The sequence below is a fragment of the Salmo salar genome, chromosome ssa03 (genome assembly GCF_905237065.1).
Source record: "Salmo salar chromosome ssa03, Ssal_v3.1, whole genome shotgun sequence".
NCBI lineage: Eukaryota > Metazoa > Chordata > Actinopteri > Salmoniformes > Salmonidae > Salmo > Salmo salar.
Window position 1 is genome coordinate 70,219,389 of NC_059444.1, and position 19,752 is coordinate 70,239,140.

At 41.3% G+C, this 19,752-nt stretch overlaps 1 protein-coding gene across 2 annotated transcripts; it reads left to right on the forward strand.

Annotated features, from left to right (window-relative positions):
- The first annotated feature begins 347 nt into the window (after positions 1-347).
- Positions 348-16,226, forward strand: LOC106606961 (5-hydroxytryptamine receptor 3A). 2 transcript variants are annotated; one of them, XM_014203466.2, is made up of 9 exons: positions 348-1,195; positions 1,414-1,574; positions 6,138-6,182; positions 6,295-6,404; positions 12,720-12,892; positions 13,017-13,180; positions 13,382-13,592; positions 15,384-15,542; positions 15,682-16,226. In XM_014203466.2, the coding sequence occupies exons 1-9, from the start codon at positions 1,075-1,077 to the stop codon at positions 15,960-15,962; spliced, it is 1,425 nt and encodes a 474-aa protein (XP_014058941.2). In that variant the 5' UTR covers positions 348-1,074; the 3' UTR covers positions 15,963-16,226. The 2 variants fall into 2 exon arrangements, with proteins under 2 accessions (XP_014058941.2, XP_045571192.1); XM_045715236.1 differs by having other exon boundaries at positions 348-1,574.
- Positions 16,227-19,752: the final 3,526 nt, after the last annotated feature.

Consider the following 19,752-nt stretch of genomic DNA (forward strand, 5'->3'; position numbering starts at 1 on the left):
CCTCTCAGCTCTAGCTTACTAGCAAACCCTGTCCATCAGTCCATCTGTGATGTGCAGTACAATAAATACACTGGATCTCCACCCTTCAGGAACACATTGTCTCTAAGTGAATAGGTTAGGAGGAGATTTGATCCATAATAGAAAGGGCCATTCCAAGTGCCTTTTGAATCCTTTTGATATTTTAAGTAGAAATTGTGCACCAATATTGCATTTTAACAGCATGTTCTATTAAATGAAGTGCCCTTAATATAGACCGCATGGCGAATTCAATTAATATGAAGAAAGGCTTGCTAAAGTGCCAAAATTCAGCATCAACCCTGTGCTACTTCTAGGAAGATTTTAACCCACTTTAATCCCAAAATATCTCCATGTTTCCACCAGTCATTTCTGAAGATTATGATTTATTTAATCTGATTTATTTCACTTAACAGGTCAACCTTGTTATGTGAACTGAACTCTCATTTTTAATATGGTGAAACTATTCCTTTTAAAAAAAATTCTAAAGAAACATTGAACATCTAATGGTCAAATCATAGTGTAAAAGCAGGTGAGCTGGTTCTACTCTTTTTTGTTGTTGTTTTTGCCATTTTCTGGTGTTTTGTGGTGGAAAACTGAGTGGGTTGAACATAACATGTCAACCCTGTTACCCACAGACAGGCTAGACAATTTTTTACAATTTCATTTTTGTGAAGCTTACATTTAATTGCTAGTCCCTGTTTCACACAACAAGCTTCCATTCCCGTCACATGGGGATTTATGGCTGATTTAAAAATACATTTTAAACCCTGTTACGGTCCAACCGGTTACTTTTTTTAGCCCTTAATAAGCACTTACTCTAGTCATTTATTTAACTTCTTGAGATGGGAAAACATGTTTTATGAAGTTGAACATGTGCTCTTTATGACAGATTGTTAAAATGAGGTGAAATCAACAAAATAATTTGACTAAGTTACACTTCTCAAATGGCACTGAATTTGTGGAATGACCCAGAAGGTTTTGGCTTGAACACTCTGTACCTCTGACAATGGCCCTGAGTAAAGTCAACTAGCCACGTGATTGGGCCACACTCACATAATGTTCTCACACACATATAAAACACAGCCCTCTCCCACTTGGACACCATTCTGCTGGACCTGTGAGCCTAAACATACAGCAATGAGCACTCTGTGGCTTCTGTGTTCACTCACTCTAATGGGTGAGTTCTCATTTTTGATTTCTCTCAGCTCCTCTTTCTCCTTGTTTGTCTTTGGCTTCTAAGAAATAATACATTTTTTGGCACATTATTGAAAATGGAACTTGCGTATGAGTCCCATATTCTACCACATACGAATAACCCATCCACTGTGCCACTATTTGTATCAGTTGTGATCCATGTCTTCTGTAATCTAAGGTAGGGTCTACTCTCCTAAGCAGGTGGCGTCTCCACTACGGAGGACTGTTCCTATCATCGTCTTCAGGATCACTTGGGTCTGTCACAGAAAAATGAAAGTACAACAGGTCTGCGGCCTGTGGTGCACTGGACCAATTCTACACTAGTTATGGTAGACATGATTCTGTTTGGTATTATGGATTTGGTAAGTGTTTGTCTTTAAACCCTCTGCCAACATTTTGTTGAGTGATCTCTGCAACTGGAACTAATATATATATATATATATATATATATATATATATATATATATTTTATAATTACACACAGTCGTGGCCAAAAGTTTTGAGAATTACAAATATTAATTTTCACAGTTTTGAGAATTACAAATATTAATTTTCACAAAGTCTGCTGCTTCAGTGTCTTTAGATATTTGTCAGATGTTACTATAGAATACTGAAGTATAATTACAAGCATTTCATAAGTGTCAAAGGCTTTTATTGACAATTACAATTACATCCTGACTGATGGCAGCCCATTCTTGCATAATCAATGCTTGGAGTTTGTAAGAATTTGTGGGTTTTTGTTTGTCCACCCACCTCTTGAGGATTGACCACAAGTTCTCAATGGGATTAAGGTCTGGGGAGTTTCCTGGCCATGGACCCAAAATATTGATGTTTTGTTCCCCGCGCCACTTAGTTATCACTTTTGCCTTATGGCAAGGTGCTCCATCATGCTGGAAAAGGCATTGTTCGTCACCAAACTGTTCCTGGATGGTTGGGAGAAGTTGCTCTTGGAGGATGTGTTGGTACCATTCTTTATTCATGGCTGTGTTCTTAGGCAAAATTGTGAGTGAGCCCACTCCCTTGGCTGAGAAGCAACCCCACACATGAATGGTCTCAGGATGCTTTACTGTTGGCATGACACAGGACTGATGGTAGCACTCACCTTGTCTTCTCCAGACAAGTTTTTTTCCTGGATGCCCCAAACAATCGGAAAGGGGATTCATCAGAGAAAATGACTTTACCCCAGTCCTCAGCAGTCCAATTCCTGTACCTTTTGCAGAATATCAGTCTGTTCCTGATGTTTTTCCTGGAGAGAAGTGGCTTCTTTGCTGCCCTTCTTGACACCAGGCCATCCTCCAAAAGTCTTCGCCTCACTGTGCGTGCAGATGCACTCACACCTGCCTGCTGCCATTCCTAAGCAAGCTCTGTACTGGTGGTGCCCCGATCCCGCAGATGAATCAACTTTAGGAGACGTCCTGGCGCTTGCTGGACTTTTTTGGGCGCCCTGAAGCCTTCTTCACAACAATTGAACCTCTCTCCTTGAAGTTCTTGATGATCCGATAAATGGTTGATTTAGGTGCAATCTTACTGGCAGCAATATCCTTGCCTGTGAAGCCCTTTTTGTGCAAAGCAATGAGGATGGCACGTGTTTCCTTGCAGGTAACCATGATTGACAGAGGAAGAACAATGATTCCAAGCACCACCCTCCTTTTGAAGCTTCCAGTCTGTTATTCAAACTCAATCAGCATGACAAAGTGATCTCCAGCCTCGTCAACACTCACACCTGTGTTAACGAGAGAATCACTGACATGATGTCAGCTGGTCCTTTTGTGGCAGGGCTGAAATGCAGTGGTAATGTTTTTGGGGATTCAGTTAATTTGCATGGCAAAGAGGGACTTTGCAATTAATTGCAATTTATCTGATCACTCTTCATAACATTCTGGAGTATATGCAATTTGCAATCATACAAACTGAGGCAGCAGACTTTGAAAATTAATATTTGTGTCATTCTCAACTTTTGGCCACGACTGTATATACATACATATACATACACAGTGAGTAAACAGTATAAAAATATGATATGTTGATATCAATATTATAGTATATCAACAATTAATATAAAGTATAATAATAATATTGATAATATATCAATAATTAATATAAATAATGATATCAATCTGATACCCAACTGTGCAGTTGATAACATGGCATACAACCGTTGGTTGATGCAATATAGTAGGCCTGGAAAGAGACCTATGTTTGATGCAACACTTGGAGGATCATCCATACAAGTTGTCTTACAGGAGAGACACATGATCGTGTATAAGGAGAGAAGTATTTCCATTTTTTTCAGTAATTTATGTATTATGACTACGTAACCTATACAGTGCCTTCAGCAAGTATTCACACCCCTTGACTTTTTCTACATTTTGTTGTTACAAAGTGGGATTAAAATGGATTTAAATGTCATTTTTTTTGTCAAAAATCTACACAAAATACTCTGTCAGTGGAAGAACAATTCTAACATTTGTAAAAACTTTATGAGATTGAAAACATATCTTTGTTAGATACATATTCAACCCCCTGAGTCAATACATATTTAGAATCACCTTTGGCAGCGATTACAGCTGTGAGTCTTTCTTGGTAAATCTAAGAGGTTTCCACACTTGGATTGTGCAACATTAGCCCATTTTATTATTTTCAAAATCTTTCAAGCTCTGTCAAATTAGTTGTTGACTATTGCTAGACAACCATTTAAAGGTGTTGCCATATATTTTCAAGTAGATTTCAGTTAAAACTGTAACTCAGCCACTTAGGAACATTCAGTGTCTTCTTGGTAAGCAACTCCAGTGTAGATTTGGCCTTGTGTTTTAGGTTATTGTCCTGCTGAAAGGTGAATTCATCTCCCAGTGTCTGGTGGAAAGCCGACTGAACCAGATTTTACTCCAGGATTTTGCTTGTGCTTAGCTCCATTCTGTTTATTTTTTTTATCCTGAAAAACTCCCAAGTGTTTAACGATTACAAGCATACCCATAACATGATGCAGCCACCGCTATGTTTGAAAATATAGAGAGTGGTACTCAGCAATGTATTGGATTTGTCCCAAACATAAGGCTTTGTATTGAGGACAAAAAGTGAATTGCTTTGCCACATGGTTTGCAGTTTTATTTTAGTGCTTTGTTACAAACAGGATGCATGTTAGGAATATTTATATTCTGTACAGGCTTCCTTCTTTTCACTCTGTTAGTTAGGTTAGGATTGTGGAGTAACTACAATGTTGTTGATCCATCCTCAGTTTTCTCCTATCACAGCCATTAAACTTTCTAACTGTTTTAAAGTCACTATTGGCCTCATGGTGAAATCCCTGAGCGGTTTCCTTGCTCTCCGGCAACTGAGTTAGGAAGGATGCCTGTATCTTTGTAGTGACTGGGTGTATTGATACACCATCCAAACTTGAATTATTAACTTCACCATGCTCAAGGAATATTCAATCTCTGCTTTTGATTATAATTTTTTTACCCATCTACCAATAGGTGCCCTTCTTTGGGAGAGTTTGAAAACCTCCCTGGTCTTTGTGGTTTAATCTGTGTTTGAAATTCACTGCTAGACAGATAATTATATGTGTGGGGTTCAGAGATGAGGTAGTCATTCTAAAATCATGTTAAACACTAGTATTGCACACAGAGTGAATCTATGCTTATGTGACTGGTTGAGCACATTTTTATTCCTGAACTTATTTAGGCTTGCCATAACAAAGTGGATGAATACTTAATGACTCAAGACATTTCAGCTTTTCATTTGTAAAAAATCGAAAAACATAATTCCACTTTGACATTATGGGGTGTTGTGTGTAGGCCAATCTAAAGTTAAGTCAATACTTACTTTTAACAAATATTACAAATAAATAGTAAAACAACATATTTTCCTACCCTTTAATACTGCAATGTTGCCCCGAGTCAACAAATTACATTGTAGGCTGGGGGTACAAAAGATTATGATTGGATAATAATTTGTAATCCCCAAACCTCAAAAAACAAGAGCTCAAAAATGTTTTAGATGAAAAACAAAAAGGCCTGCAGTATATGGTACTGTAGTGTTTATAGCTTAATGTGGTTATTTCAATAATGTCAGCAGTTTGTTAGGAAGTGTGCAATTGCATTTCTGTTAGTATATATACATGGTACGCTCTTAGGGAAAAAAAGTGCTATCTAGAACCTAAAAGGGTTCTTTGGCTGTCCCCATAGGAGAACCCTTTGAAGAACCCTTTTGGTTTCAGGTAGAACCATTTCCTCAGAGGGTTCCATGTAGAGCCCTTTCCACAGAGAGTTCTACCTGGAACCAAAAAGGGTTCTCCTATGGAGACAGCCGAAGAACCCTTTTGGAACCCTTTTTTCTAAGAGTGTATGTACTACTACCACCACTTATAGGTAACTGACAAAATAATGGAGACACTTGAGTAAATGAGGAATACAAAGTATTTTGAAAGCAGGTGTTTCCACAAAGGTATAGTTCCTGAGTTAATTAAACAATTAATATCCCATCACGCTTAGGGCCATGTATAAAATACTGGGCAGGCCAATATTATGGCTACCATGAATATGCCCCCATAGGATGACAATGGACATTAGTGGTCACTGAATGGTTTGATGAGCATGAAAATGATGTAAACCATATGTCATGCCAAGCCGTCTCAGTCACCAGATCTCAACCCAATTGAACACTTAAGGGAGATTCTGAAGCGGCTCCTGAGACAGAATTTTACTCCACCATCAACAAAACACCAAATTAGATTTATTGTGGAAGAATTGTGTTGCATCCCTCCAATAGAGTTCCAGACACTTATAGAATCTATTCCAAGATGCATTTAAACTGTTCTGGCTCATGGTGGCCTAACGCCCTAATAAGACACTTTATGTTGGTGTTTCCTTTATTTTGGCAGTTACCTGTACATCAATTTGAATTTATTCATTTCTGATTGTCTGCAGAATGAGAAGTCCTCAACTTTCACCAGCTATGTCTTAATCTCAACAGTAAGTACAGATGTTGTTGATATTTTTCCCCTCCTATTTATTTCCCTTATGGCCTGTTGTGAAAATTGATTTTCATGTACCTTTACTTTCTTAACTCCTGTATTATGTACAGGCCTGGGTGAATTACTTCATAGCTTGGGAACCAAAGGAATTTTGCGGAATTTCAAAAATGACTGTTCCAAGAGAACGGGTCTGGATACCAGATATAGGTATCCAAGAAGAGTGAGTACCATTCATAAGTCTCAGTAATATTTCAGCAGTCAACACATTTTCACTATGGATAGATTTTTTTCCCCCTTCTGTTTCCTTAAAATGAAATGCATTTGAATAGCTTTGTAATTATACTATAACGTGATAAAAGTGATCCTTCTCTACTTCATCGTTAGCCTTTATGTACAGTCCATCACAATGAAATACCGTTTATTATAGTTTCCACAATTTGTATGTATGATAAGGGGTCAAATAACACTAAAAGTGCTCATACTACACAGTATATATTACATAACATGCCAAAAAAACCACCTGTCGTTGCTGTATCTTTCATTGCTGTCGTCCAACAACGACGAGACAGCCTACAGGGAGGAGGTGAGAGCCCTGGTGGAGCGGTGCAAGGAAAATTAACCTCTCCCTCAACAAAACGAAGGAGCTGATCGTGGAGATGACCGAGAGAGATCGCCCCCATCCACATGGACGGGGCCTCAGTAGAGCGGATCAAAAGCTTCAAGTTCTTCAGCGTGGATATCACTGAGGACCTGAAATGGTCCCTCCACACCGACACTGTGGTGAAGGTGCAACAGTGCCTCTTCAACCTCATGAGGCTGGAGAAATTTGGCTTGTCCCCTAAGACCGTTAAGAACTTCTACAGATGCACCATTGAGCGCATTCTGTCAGGCTGTATCACTGCCTGGTATGGCAACTGCACCACCCACAACCGCAGGGCTCTCCAGAGGGTGGTGTGGTCAGCCCAACACTTCACTGAGGGCACACTGCCTCCAGGACATCTACAACACCTGGTGTCAAAGGAAGGTCAAGAGGATAATCGAGGACCTCAGCCACCTGAGCCACGACCTATTTGTCCGCTACCTTCTAGCAGGCAGAGACAGTACAGGTGCATCAAAGCTGGGACCGAGAGACTGAAAAACTGATTCTTTCTCCAGGCCATCAGACTGCTAAACAGTTATCACTAGACGGCCTCCGCACAGTACCTTGCCCTGCACCTAGCCGGCTACCACAGGGTACTCTACCATGCACCTTAGAGATTGCTTCCCTAAGTACATAGTCATTGAACACTGGTCACTTAAATTATGTTTCATAATGTGTATTGGTCAAAAATTGTTTGTGATTAGAAACAGATAAGATGAACATTCTTGCAACATTATTTTGTTAACTTAATTTCTCAGATAAAATTAACTCGCTTTATAAGTACTGTATTATCAACATAGCTCATCCATTTAACTACTGCTGTACTTACATTTTTCCTACATATATTGTTCATACTGTCTACACACCAGGTCTTTATATTCCGGACTCTGACATTGCCCTTTTCGATATTGCTCGATCTGATATCTTAATTTCTTGTTTCTTTTTGTGAATTAGTTTTGTCCTGCTATATATTTGCTGCATTGCTGGAGCTAGAAACACAAGCATTTTGCTGCACCTGCTTGAACGTCCTGTTATGGAGACGCAGGTGCAGCTGGTGAGTTTGATATAAACGAACATGGCGCGATACAAAACAAGCGAAGCGTCTGACATGAAAACAGAAACAATACTGCCTGGTGAGAAAAACTACAGAGTGACAGATAGATATAGGGGAAGTAATCAGGGTAGTGATAAAGTCCAGGTGGGCCTAATGATGGGGCGCAGGTGTGCGTAATAATGGTTGTGGTTGCCATGGCCGGTGGTTAGTAAACTGGCAACGTCGAGCGCCGGAGCAGGAGTAGACGTTACACGACTGCTAATCTGTGTACAGAACAAATACACTTTGATTGGATTATTTGTAGTTGATTGTCAACCATAGAAACCATGATGATATACTGATAAAAGTTATCATCTTTCAGCTAGCCTTTGTAGGGAACAAACAATGGGCATTGGAGCTGAATACGAGAACCCTATATCTCTGTGTGTTTAATGCGCTGTTTCAGGGGAAAAATACAAAGCTGCTTTTATGAAAAGTCTGTTTGGTGTCCTTTGAAACCGGATCTCAGTCTGGGATAAGATTAACAACATTTTTGTTGCCTACGCACTGTCCCACTGAACTATACTTCTGAACTTTACTTCCTTTACCAATTGCCCCATTTAGATGTTTTATATAATGTTGTAATTTTGTAAATCTTTTAATTTTGTGTCCTTCATAGTAGCTGAAGAGGTCCATTAGCCACTCTTGGGCTACAATACCTATTTTGCCAATTGGCCTGGACCCCTTTTACTACCGATACGGAGCCCCGCCGATCCTTCACAACTGGTCTACCGACGTAATCCGCCCGAGGGGGTTTTCAACAGGCTCCTCCGTTGCGACGTCCCCTGAATGCCCATCTGCTAGCCATCTAGAGCATATCGGACTGTTAGTTGAAGAGGTCCATCAGCCAATTTACTTTGGCTACAATACCTATTTTGCCAATTGGCCTGGACCCTTTTACTACACGGAGCCCTGCCGATCCATCACGACTGGTCTGCCGACGTAACCGCCCGAGGGGGCTACAACTGACTCTTCCGTCGCGACGTCCCCCTAAGGTCCTTCTGCTAGCCCCGGCTAGCTGTCTGAATCGCCCGTGTCTCCAGCCCGCCTAGCTTCTCCCTAGACTCCATGATCACTCGGATACGTATGCCTCTCCCTAATGACAATATGCCTTGTCCATTGCTGTTTTGGTTAGTGATTATTGTCTTATTTCACTGTAGAGCCCCCAGCCCTGCTCAATATGCCTTAGCTAACCCTTTTCTTCCACCTCCCACACATGCAGTGACCTCACCTGGATTAAATGGTGTCTCTAGAGACAATACCTCTCTCATCGTCACTCAATGCCTAGGTTTACCTTCACTGTAATCACATCCTACCATAACCTTGTCTGTACATTATGCCTTGAATCTATTTTTCCGTGCCCAGAAACCTGCTCCTTTTACTCTCTATTCCGAACACACTAGACAACCGGTTCTTATAGCCTTTAGCCGTACCCTTATCCCACTGTTCCTCTGGTGATGTAGAGGTTAATCCAGAACCTGCAGGGCCTAGCTCCACTCCCATTCCCCAGGCTCTCTCATTTGTTGACTTCTGTAACCGTAAAGCCTTGGTTTCATGCATGTTAACAGTAGAAGCCTCCTCTCTAAGTTTGTTTCATTCACTGCTTTAGCACACTCTGCCAACCCGGATGTCCTAGCCGTGTCTGAATCCTGGCTTAGGAAGGCCACCAAAAACTCTGAAATTTTCATCCCTAACTACAACATTTTCAGACAAGATAGAACTGCCAAAGGGGGTGGAGTTGCAATCTATTGTCATACTATCCAGGTCTGTGCCCAAACAATTTGAGCTTCTACTTTTAAAAATACACCTTTCCAGAAACAAGTCTCTCACTGTTGCCACTTGCTATAGACCACCTTCTGCCCCCAGTTGTGCCCTGGACACCATATGTGAATTGATTGCCCCCCATCTATCTTCAGAGCTCGTGCTGTTAGGTCATCAAAACTGGGACATGCTTCCGGCCGTCCTATAATCTAAGATAGATGCCCTCAATCTCACAAACATTATCAATGAACCTACCAGGTACAACCCCAAATCCGTAAACACGGGCACCCTCATAGATATTATCCTAACCAACCTGCCCTCCAAATACACCTCCGCTGTCTTCAACCAGGATCTCAGCGATCACTGCCTCATTGCCTGCGTCCGTAATAGCTCTGCGGTCAAACGACCACCCCTCATCACTGTCAAATGCTCCCTAAAACACTTCAGCGAGCAGGCCTTTCTAATCGACCTGGCCCGGGTATCCTGGAAGGATATTGACCTCATTCCGTTAGTAGAGGATGCCTGGTTATTCTATAAAAGTGCTTTCTTCTTAAATAAGCATGCCCCATTCAAAAAATGTAGAACCAGGAACAGATATAGTCCTTGGTTCACTCCAGACCTGACTACCCTTGACCAGCACAAAAACATACTGTGATGTACTGCATTAGCATCAAATAGCCCCCGCGATATGCAACTTTCCAGGGAAATTAGGAACCAATATACACAGGCAGTTAGGAAAGCAAAGGCTAGCTTTTTCAAACAGAAATTTGCATCCTGTAGCACAAACTCCAAAAGGTTCTGGGACACTGTAAAGTCCATGGAGAATAAGAGCACCTCCTCCCAGCTGCCCACTGTACTGAGGCTAGGAAACACTGTCACCACCAATAAATCCACGATAATTGAGAATTTCAATAAGCATTTTTCTACGGCTGGCCATGCTTCCCACCTGGCTACCCCTACCCCGGTCAACAGCTCTGCACCCCCACAGCAACTTGCCCAAGCGTCACCCATTTCTCCTTCACCCAAATCCAGATAGCCGATGTTCTGAAAGAGCTGCAAAATCTGGACCCCTACAAATCAGCCGGGCTAGACAATCTGGACCCTCTCTTTCTAAAATTAATCGCAGCAATTGTTGCAACCCCTATTACTAGCCTGTTCAACCTCTCTTTCGTATCGTCTGAGATCCCCAAAGATTGGAAATCTGCAACGGTCATCCCCCTCTTCAAAGGGGGAGACACTCTTGACCCAAACTGTTACAGACCTATATCTATCCTACCCTGCCTTTCTAAAGTCTTCGAAGGCCAAGTTAACAAACAGATCACCGACCATTTTGAATCCCGCCGTACCTTCTCCACTATGCAATCTGGTTTCCGAGCTGGTCATGGGTGCACCTCAGCCACGCTCAAGGTCCTAAACGATATCCTAACTGCCATGGATAAGAGACAATACTGTGCAGCTGTATTCATCAACCTGGCCAAGGCTTTCGACTCTGTCAATCACCACATTCTTATCGGCAGACTCAACAGCCTTGGTTTCTCAAATGACTGCCTCGCCTGGTTCACCAACTACTTCTCAGACAGACTTCAGTGTGTTAAATCGGAGGGCCTGTTGTCCATCTCTATGGGGGTGCCACAGGGTTCAATTCTCGGGCCGACTCTTTTCTCTGTATACATCAATTATGTCGCTCTTGCTGCTGGTGATTCTCTGATCCACCTCTATGCAGATGACACCATTCTGTATACTTCTGGCCCTTCTTTGGACACTGTGTTAACTAATATCCAGACGAGCTTCAATGCAATACAACTCTCCTTCCGTGGCCTCCAACTGCTCTTAAATGCAAAGTAAAGCTAAATGCATGCTCTTCAACCGAACGCTGCCCGCACCTGCCCGCCCATCCAGCATCACTACTCTGGATGGTTCTGACTTAGAATATGTGGACAACTACAAATACCTAGGTGTCTGGTTAGATTGTAAACTCTCCTTCCAGACTCACATTAAGCATCTCCAATCCAAAATTAAATCTAGAATTGGCTTCTTATTTCGCAACAAAGCATCCTTCACTCATGCTGCCAAACATACCCCTGTAAAACTGACCATCCTACCGATCCTCGACTTTGGCGATGTCATTTACAAAATAGCCTCCAACACTCTACTCAGCAAATTGAATGCAGTCCTTCACAGTGCCATCTGTTTTGTCACCAAAGCCCCATATACTACCTACCACTGCGACCTGTATGCTCTCGTTGGCTGGCCCTTGCTTCATATTCGTCGCCAAACCCACTGGCTCCAGGTCATCTATAAGTCTTTGCTAGGTAAATCCCCCGCCTTATCTCAGCTCACTGGTCACCATAGCAGCACCCACCCATAGCACGCTCTCCAGCAGGTATATTTCACTGGTCACCCCCAAAGCCAATTGCTCCTTTGGCCGCCTTTCCTTCCAGTTCTCTGCTGCCAATGACTGGAACGAATTGCAAAAATCACTGAAGCTGGAGACTTATATCTCCCTCTCTAACTTTAAGCACCAGCTGTCAGAACAGCTCACAGATCACTGCACCTGTACATAGCCGATCTGTAAATAGTCCATCCAACTACCTCATCCCCATACTGTTATTTATTTTTTGCTCCTTTGCACCCCAGTATCTCCACTTGCACATTCATCTTCTGCACATCTATCACTCCAGTGTTTAATTGCTAAATTGTAATTATTTCACCACTATGGCCTATTTATTGCCATACCTCCCTTATCTTACCTCATTTGCACACACTGTATATATACTTTTCTATATGTTATGGATTGTAAGTTTGTTTATTCCATGTGTAACTCTGTGTTGTTTTATGTGTCGCACTGCTTTGCTTTATCTTGGCCAGGTCGCAGTTGTAAATGAGAACTTGTTCTCAACTGGCCTACCTGGTTAAATAAAGGTGAAATAAAAAAACAAGCTTTGATGTTATTCAGAAGTAACATATCATTGTATTCCTTGCTAAAGAAAGTAAATTCTTACAGAGGCCAAATACTGATATGTCTTTGTCTGCACTTTCAGCATCTCTGATACAAGTAGTACCATATTGAGCCCATATGTCCAGTTGCATCATAATTGGTTAGCTCAAGTGATTGACCAGCGCCGGCTAACCACTTCCTGCAAGATGGATCTTTATAGGTTCCCCCTTGACACCCAGAGCTGCAGCATCACCTTTAAGTCCATGATACACAGAGGTAACCCCCCCTCACACACGTGTCTTTGTACCTTAGCCTCTTTCATCAACTCCTTTTTCTCATCTCCTTTTCAGAGGGCTGTACTATACAAACATGTAACATCAACAAAATATTTTCTCTTCAGCATCAGAAATAAAATTGCGGGCATTCGCCAGCACCACTGCAGTGAACCACATAGCTAGGGAGAGCATGACTACACTGGATGAATGGGACTTCCTGGGCATTGCTATGACTGAGGAAGAACTAAATTATGGTGGTGATGAAAAATGGCATCAGCTAATATACAAGGTATTAATTGAGGCAAATGACAGCATGATTTAAAAATAGAATGACTGTTGTTATGTGAGGACTATTTCATAATTTACGAGACTAATACAAACTGAAGGGATCACACTTGTCCCTTTCATAATTATATTAAGTATTTTTCATAAGTATTTTTTTGTCTATTGTGCATTCTAATTTATATGATCCTTTTCCCCTTCCATACAGATCACCTTACGAAGGAGGCCACTATTATATATAATCAACCTTGTGGTACCAATCGCCTTTTTTCTTGTGTTGGATTTGGCCTCCTTTTTCATCAGTGAGGCCAAAGGGGAAAAGCTAGGCTTCAAAGTGACCATACTCTTGTCCATCTCTGTCCTATTGTTGATTCTCAATGACATCCTGCCCTCCTCAGCAAACAACCTGCCAGTGATAGGTGAGAGGTTACCACATTATAGGTTTACAGCACGGTAAATACAAGAACCCCCCCTCCACATTGTATTTAGCCTTATGTCATTTGCACAGTCTTATTCTCATCTTTATTCTGAGTATTTCCCCATAATCTCCTAAGTGTTTTCATTTTACAGTTAAGGTCGGAAGTTTACATACACCTTAGCCAAATACATTTAAACTCAGTTTTTTACAATTCCTGACATTTAATCCTAGTAAAAATTCCCTGTCTTAGGTCAGTTAGGATCACCACATTATTTTAAGAATGTGAAATGTCATAATAATAGTAGAGAGATTGATTTATTTCAGCTTTTATTTCTTTCATCACATTGCCAGTGGGTCAGAAGTTTACATACACTCAATTAGTATTTGGTAGCATTGCCTTTAAAATGTTTAACCTGGGCCAAACTTTTCGAGTAGCCTTACACAAGCTTGCCACAATAAGTTGGGTGAATTTTGACCCATTCCTCCTGACAGAGCTGGTGTAACTGAGTCAGGATTGTAGGCCTCCTTGCTCGCACACGCTTTTTCAGTTCTGCCCACAAATGTTCTATAGGATTGAGGTCAGGGCTTTGTGATGGCCACTCCAATACCTTGACTTTGTTGCCCGTAAGCCATTTTGCCACAACTTTGGAAGTATGCTTGGGGTCATTGTCCATTTGGAAGACCCATTTGCGACCAAGCTTTAAATTCCTGACTGATGTCTTGAGATGTTGCTTCAATATATCCACCTAATTGTCCTTCCTCATGATGCCATCTATTTTGTGAAGTGCACCAGTCCCTCCTGCAGCAAAGTACCCCCACAACATGATGCTGCCACCCCGTGCTTCACGGTTGGGATAGTGTTCTTTGGCTTGCAAGCCTCCCCCTTTTTCCTCCAAACATAACGATGGTCATTATGGCCAAACAGTTCTATTTTTGTTTCATCAGACCAGAGGACATTTCTCCAAAAAGTACGATCTTTGTCCCCATGTGCAGTTGCAAACCGTAATCTGTCTTTTTTATGGCGGTTTTGGAGCAGTGGCTTCTTCCTTGCTGAGCGGCCTTTCAGGTTATGTCGATATAGGACTCGCTTTACTGTGGATATAGATACTTTTGTACCTGTTTCCTCTAACATCTTCACAAGGTCCTTTGCTGTTGTTCTGGGATTGATTTGCACTTTTCGCACCAAAGTACGTTTATCTCTAGGAGACAGAACGAGTCTCCTTCCGGAGCGGTATGACGGCTGCATGGTCCCATGGTGTTTATTTTTGCGTACTATTGTTTGTACAGATGAACGTGGTACCTTCAGGCATTTGGAAATTGCTCCCAAGGATGGCTGATTTCTTTTGGTCTTGGCTGATTTCTTTTGATTTTCCCATGATGTCAAGCATAGAAGCACTGAGTTTGAAGGTAGGCCGTGAAATACATCCACAGGTACACCTCCAATTGACTCAAATTATGTCAATTAGCCTATCAGAAGCTTCTAAAGACATGACATACTTTTCTGGAATTTTCCAAGCTTTTTGTAGGCACAGTCAACTTAGTGTATGTAAACTTCTGACCCACTGGAATTGTGATACAGTGAATTATAAGTGAAATAATCTGTCTGTAAACAATTGTTGGAAAAATTACTTTTGTCATGCAGAAAGTAGATTTCCTAAATGACTTTCCAAAACTATAGTTTGTTAACAAGAAATATGTGGAGTGGTTGAAAAACAAGTTTTAATGACTCCAACCTAAGTGTATGTAAACTTCCGACTTCAACTGTATATAATTGACATTTCCCTTTCTCCAGCTATTTACTGCATCGTAATCTTTGCCCTTACGGGCCTCAGCCTCCTGGAGACCATGCTGATGAGCTTCCTGATTGATATGGACAGCAGGGTTGATCAGGACGTCCAGACCTCTGCTAAGACCTGTGAAGAGACTCAAGAAGAGACTGAATGCCGAAGAGGTGAAATCTTTTGTCATTCTCATAAGAGATTGATTATGATCCAGGACATTACTGAGGCCATAGATGTAGAATATAATACCCCCAACACAATTGATTCGACTCCAGAAACTGCAAGAAAACCTTCCAATTTTCTTTTTAGAGCCTGAGAGAGATGCTGAGAGCAGCCTGGAGAAGGTGGACACCTTTAACAAGAAGGACCTCGATGGAGACTGGCTGAACAACCCCTACCTGCTGCAGCTGATCCTAAAGGAGGTGCAGAACGTACGGCAGGAATGGTTCTCTGTTAATGTGAGATGTGGCAAGAAGAAGCCTGGGTACTGGGAGAAAGTGGCCAGACGCATTGACCAGGCTTACTTTTGCCTTTATCTCATTACCACCATTACTTTTCTGATATTCATAAGTTTCATGTGGCTTCACTAACTATGCACAGTGCATTTACAATATATGAGGGTTTTTAGGCTCTTTGGGTTACTTATATGCACAATATTGGTACTTAATAGTAAATAATACTGGTAAATTCCAATAAATTATTCTTTATAAATAGCTGTTTCCCTGCAAGACCTGTAGACTAAAGCTTTTAATATATTTTGCATTAACTTCATTACCTAACCTGACTTAGGTTCACTTGGCTACTGTTTCTGTTGTTAAGGCTATTGTTCATGTCTATGATTGAGCTATCTGAAATTAAAAAATACTATTTGCAACATTCTTTAAGTTGTTTCCAGTAGCGGTGCGTGGGAAACATCTATGGGCAAGCCCCCCCCCAATTTTTTTAAAATCATATTACAACCTATGTGTTGTGATAATTGCATTGTTTGCTCTATTACCTGTTAGTTTGTGTGCCTTGCCACCGTGATATACAGTGCATTCGGAAAGTATTCAGACCCCTTGATTTTTTTTTACAGCTTTATTCTAAAATGTATTTTTTGTATAAAATTCTCATCAATCTACACACAATGCCCCATAATGACAAAGTGATAACAGGTTTTTAGAAATGTTTGCAAATTTATTACAAATTAAAAACTGAACTACCCTATTGACATAAGTATTCAGACCCTTTGCTTTGACACTCGAAATTTAGCTCAGGTGCATCCTGCTTCCATTGATCCTTCAGATGTTTCTACAACTTGATTGGAGTCCACCTGTGGCAAATTCAATTAATTGGACATGATACGGAAAGGCAAACACCTGCCTATATAAGGTCTCACAGTTGACAGTGCATGTCAGAGAAAAAACCAAGCCATGAGGTCGAAGAAATTGTCCGTAGAGCTCTGAGACAGGACTGAATCAAGGTACAGATCGGAGGAAGGGTACCAAAAAATTTCTGCAGCATTGAAGGTCCCCAAGAACACAGTGGCCTCCATCATTCTAACATGGAAGAAGTTTGGAACCAGCAATACTCTTCCTAGAGCTGGGCCCGGCCAAACTGAGCAATCTGGGGAGAAGGTCATTGGTCAGTGGGATGACCACAAACCCAATGGTCACTCTTACAGAGCTCCAGAGTTCCTCTATGGAGATGGGAGAACCTTCCAGAAGGACAACCATCTCTGCAGCACTCCACCAATCAGGCCTTTATGGTAGAGTGGCCAGACGGAAGCCACTCCTCAGTAAAAGGCACATGTCAGCCTGCTTGGAGTTTGCCAAAAGGCACCTACAGACTCTCAGACCATGAGAAACAAGTTTCTTTGGTCTGATGAAACCAAGATTGGACTCTTTCGCCTGAATGACAAGCGTCACGTCTGGAGGAAACCTGGCACCATCCCTACGGTGAAGCATGGTGGTGGCAGCATTATGCTGTGAGGATATTTTTAATCGTCAGGGACTGGGAGACTAGTCAGTATGAAGGCAAAGATGAACGGAGAAACGTACAGAGAGATCCTTGATGAAAACCTTCTCCAGAGTGCTCAGGACCTCAAACTGGGGCGAAGGTTCACCTTCCAACAGGACAGCGACCCTAAGCACACAGCCAAGACATCGCGGGATTGGCTTCAGGACAAGTCTCTGAATGTCCTTGAGGTGCCCAGCCAGAGCCTGGACTTGAACCTGATCGAACATCTCTGGAGAGAACTGAAAATAGCTGTGCAGCAACGCTCCTCATCCAACCTGACAGAGCTTGAGAGGATCTGCATAGAAGAATGGGAGAAACTCCACAAATACAGGTGTGCCAAGCATGTTGCGTCATACCCAAGAAGCCTCAAGGCTGTTATCGCTGCCAAAAGGGCTTAAACAAAGTAGATTAAAGGTTCTGAACACTTATGTAAATGTGATTTTAATTTTTTTTAACATTTTTTATGCATTTTCTAAAATTTCTAAAAACCTGTTTTTTGTTTTGTCATTATGGGTATTCTGTGTAGACTGATTAGATGGTTTTTGTGTCCATTTTAGAATAGGGCTGTAACATAACAAAATTCTGAAAAAGTCAATGTCCTGAATACTTTCTGAAGGCACTGTATAGGTCTAACACTGAGACAATAAGAAGACACAGTGGCAGAATAAATTCAACCTTCGTTTCATCACAAAACCAGAGAGCAACTTCTGTCCGGTGAAGTCACAAAGCATATTGAATTAAACAAACAGTTACATGACCTACAGCATGGTCAAGCAAGTTAATGTTTCTGATATGTTCGGACTGCTAAAAAATGATTGATTTAGAACCATGAAGAGTTACCGCAAGTCGCTAAGAAAACAGAGGCTGCCGCCACAATTCCAGCACCATTTCAACTTCAACCTTTCAACATCATCAAATCACCTATGCCTAGTCTAATACATAGACAACTAAAAGAAACCAAAAACGATTTAGTCCAATCAATGTAAGCTAAATATGATGTGGCTGTCCATGGTTCGGATTTATCAGTGTGTGTGTGTTCGTGCAAGTAGAAAAAACATTTTGACTCATCCTACTTGTAGAGAAATTCCAATGCCATCCTCCTCTCTTTCATGTTGATGAAACGGACTATGACTCTGTCATGCAGCACCCCGTTTTATTTTTTGTTGTCCTAGGCTACATGGCTAAAATGCTTGCTCGCTAGTCCAACTTCCTTTCATGGCAACATTAGTTAGCCTTTTACATCGAGCTACATATTGAACTTCCATACTCTCAGGCCAGGGGCACAATGTATGAATTTAATGGTTGGATCAAAATAGCTATAATTGGCCAGTATAGAGAATTAAGTAAAACCACAAGTCTAACTCCCTATCTCCATTCATGGCTAATTTAGGAAACTGTCAACTTTAGATAGCTAGCTAGCCACCGGAGAACAGCAACACAACAAGATGCAACAATTAAAGTCGTTTCTGTCAATGATGTATTGCTCTCGATGTGATTGGAGTGAAGCCCAATCCAAACTGGCTTACCTTGACACTACTTTTGGGTGCGCCAGGACCATTCACCGTTGAGCTCAACACTGATTGAATATTATTATTTTTATTTTTTTATCAAGGGAGGCCAAATACTTGCTGGCTTCCCTTGCAGTCAATGCTACGGGCGGCAACAATGTCATACTCTTTTTGACCAGACAGCATCAGATAGATGGCCTACACATACAGAGGGGCGCTGTTTCACTCACTCAGATTCTTTCTACGTTGAGATACATTGAGTGTCTTGCGAATTGAAGGAAAATTATGAAACGCAGAGAAACGAAAGACTAATTATTTTTGGGGAAACCTGGCTTCCCTTAGCATCCATGAATATACAGTTGAAGTTGAAAGTTTACATACACTTAGGTTGGAGTCATTAAAACTAGTTTTTCAACCACTCCACAAATTTCTGGTTAACAAACTATAGTTTTGGCAAGTCGGTTAGGACATCTACTTCGTGCATGACACAAGTCATTTTTCCAACAATTGTTTACAGACAGATTATTTCACTTATAATTCACTGTATCACAATTCCAGTGGGTCAAAAGTGTACATACACTAAGTTGACTGTGCCTACAAAAAGCTTGGAAAATTACAGAAAAGTATGTAATGTCTTTATGTAGCGGGTTTCTTATGCACCACAGGAGAACCAAGAAATGAAGAGCGACACCACGGCTGTCTTTTAGGCTTTTATGTTGATCTGCAATAGTATTATGAAAAGACAGGACAGGAACACATCAGTCTCCAATGCACCACCTGACAAGTTGTTCTTTCTCTCTGTGTTTTCTCAGACTCTCACAATCACACTCATACATAAAGCCATAATGTATAGTATAAAATAATAACCAGTCCT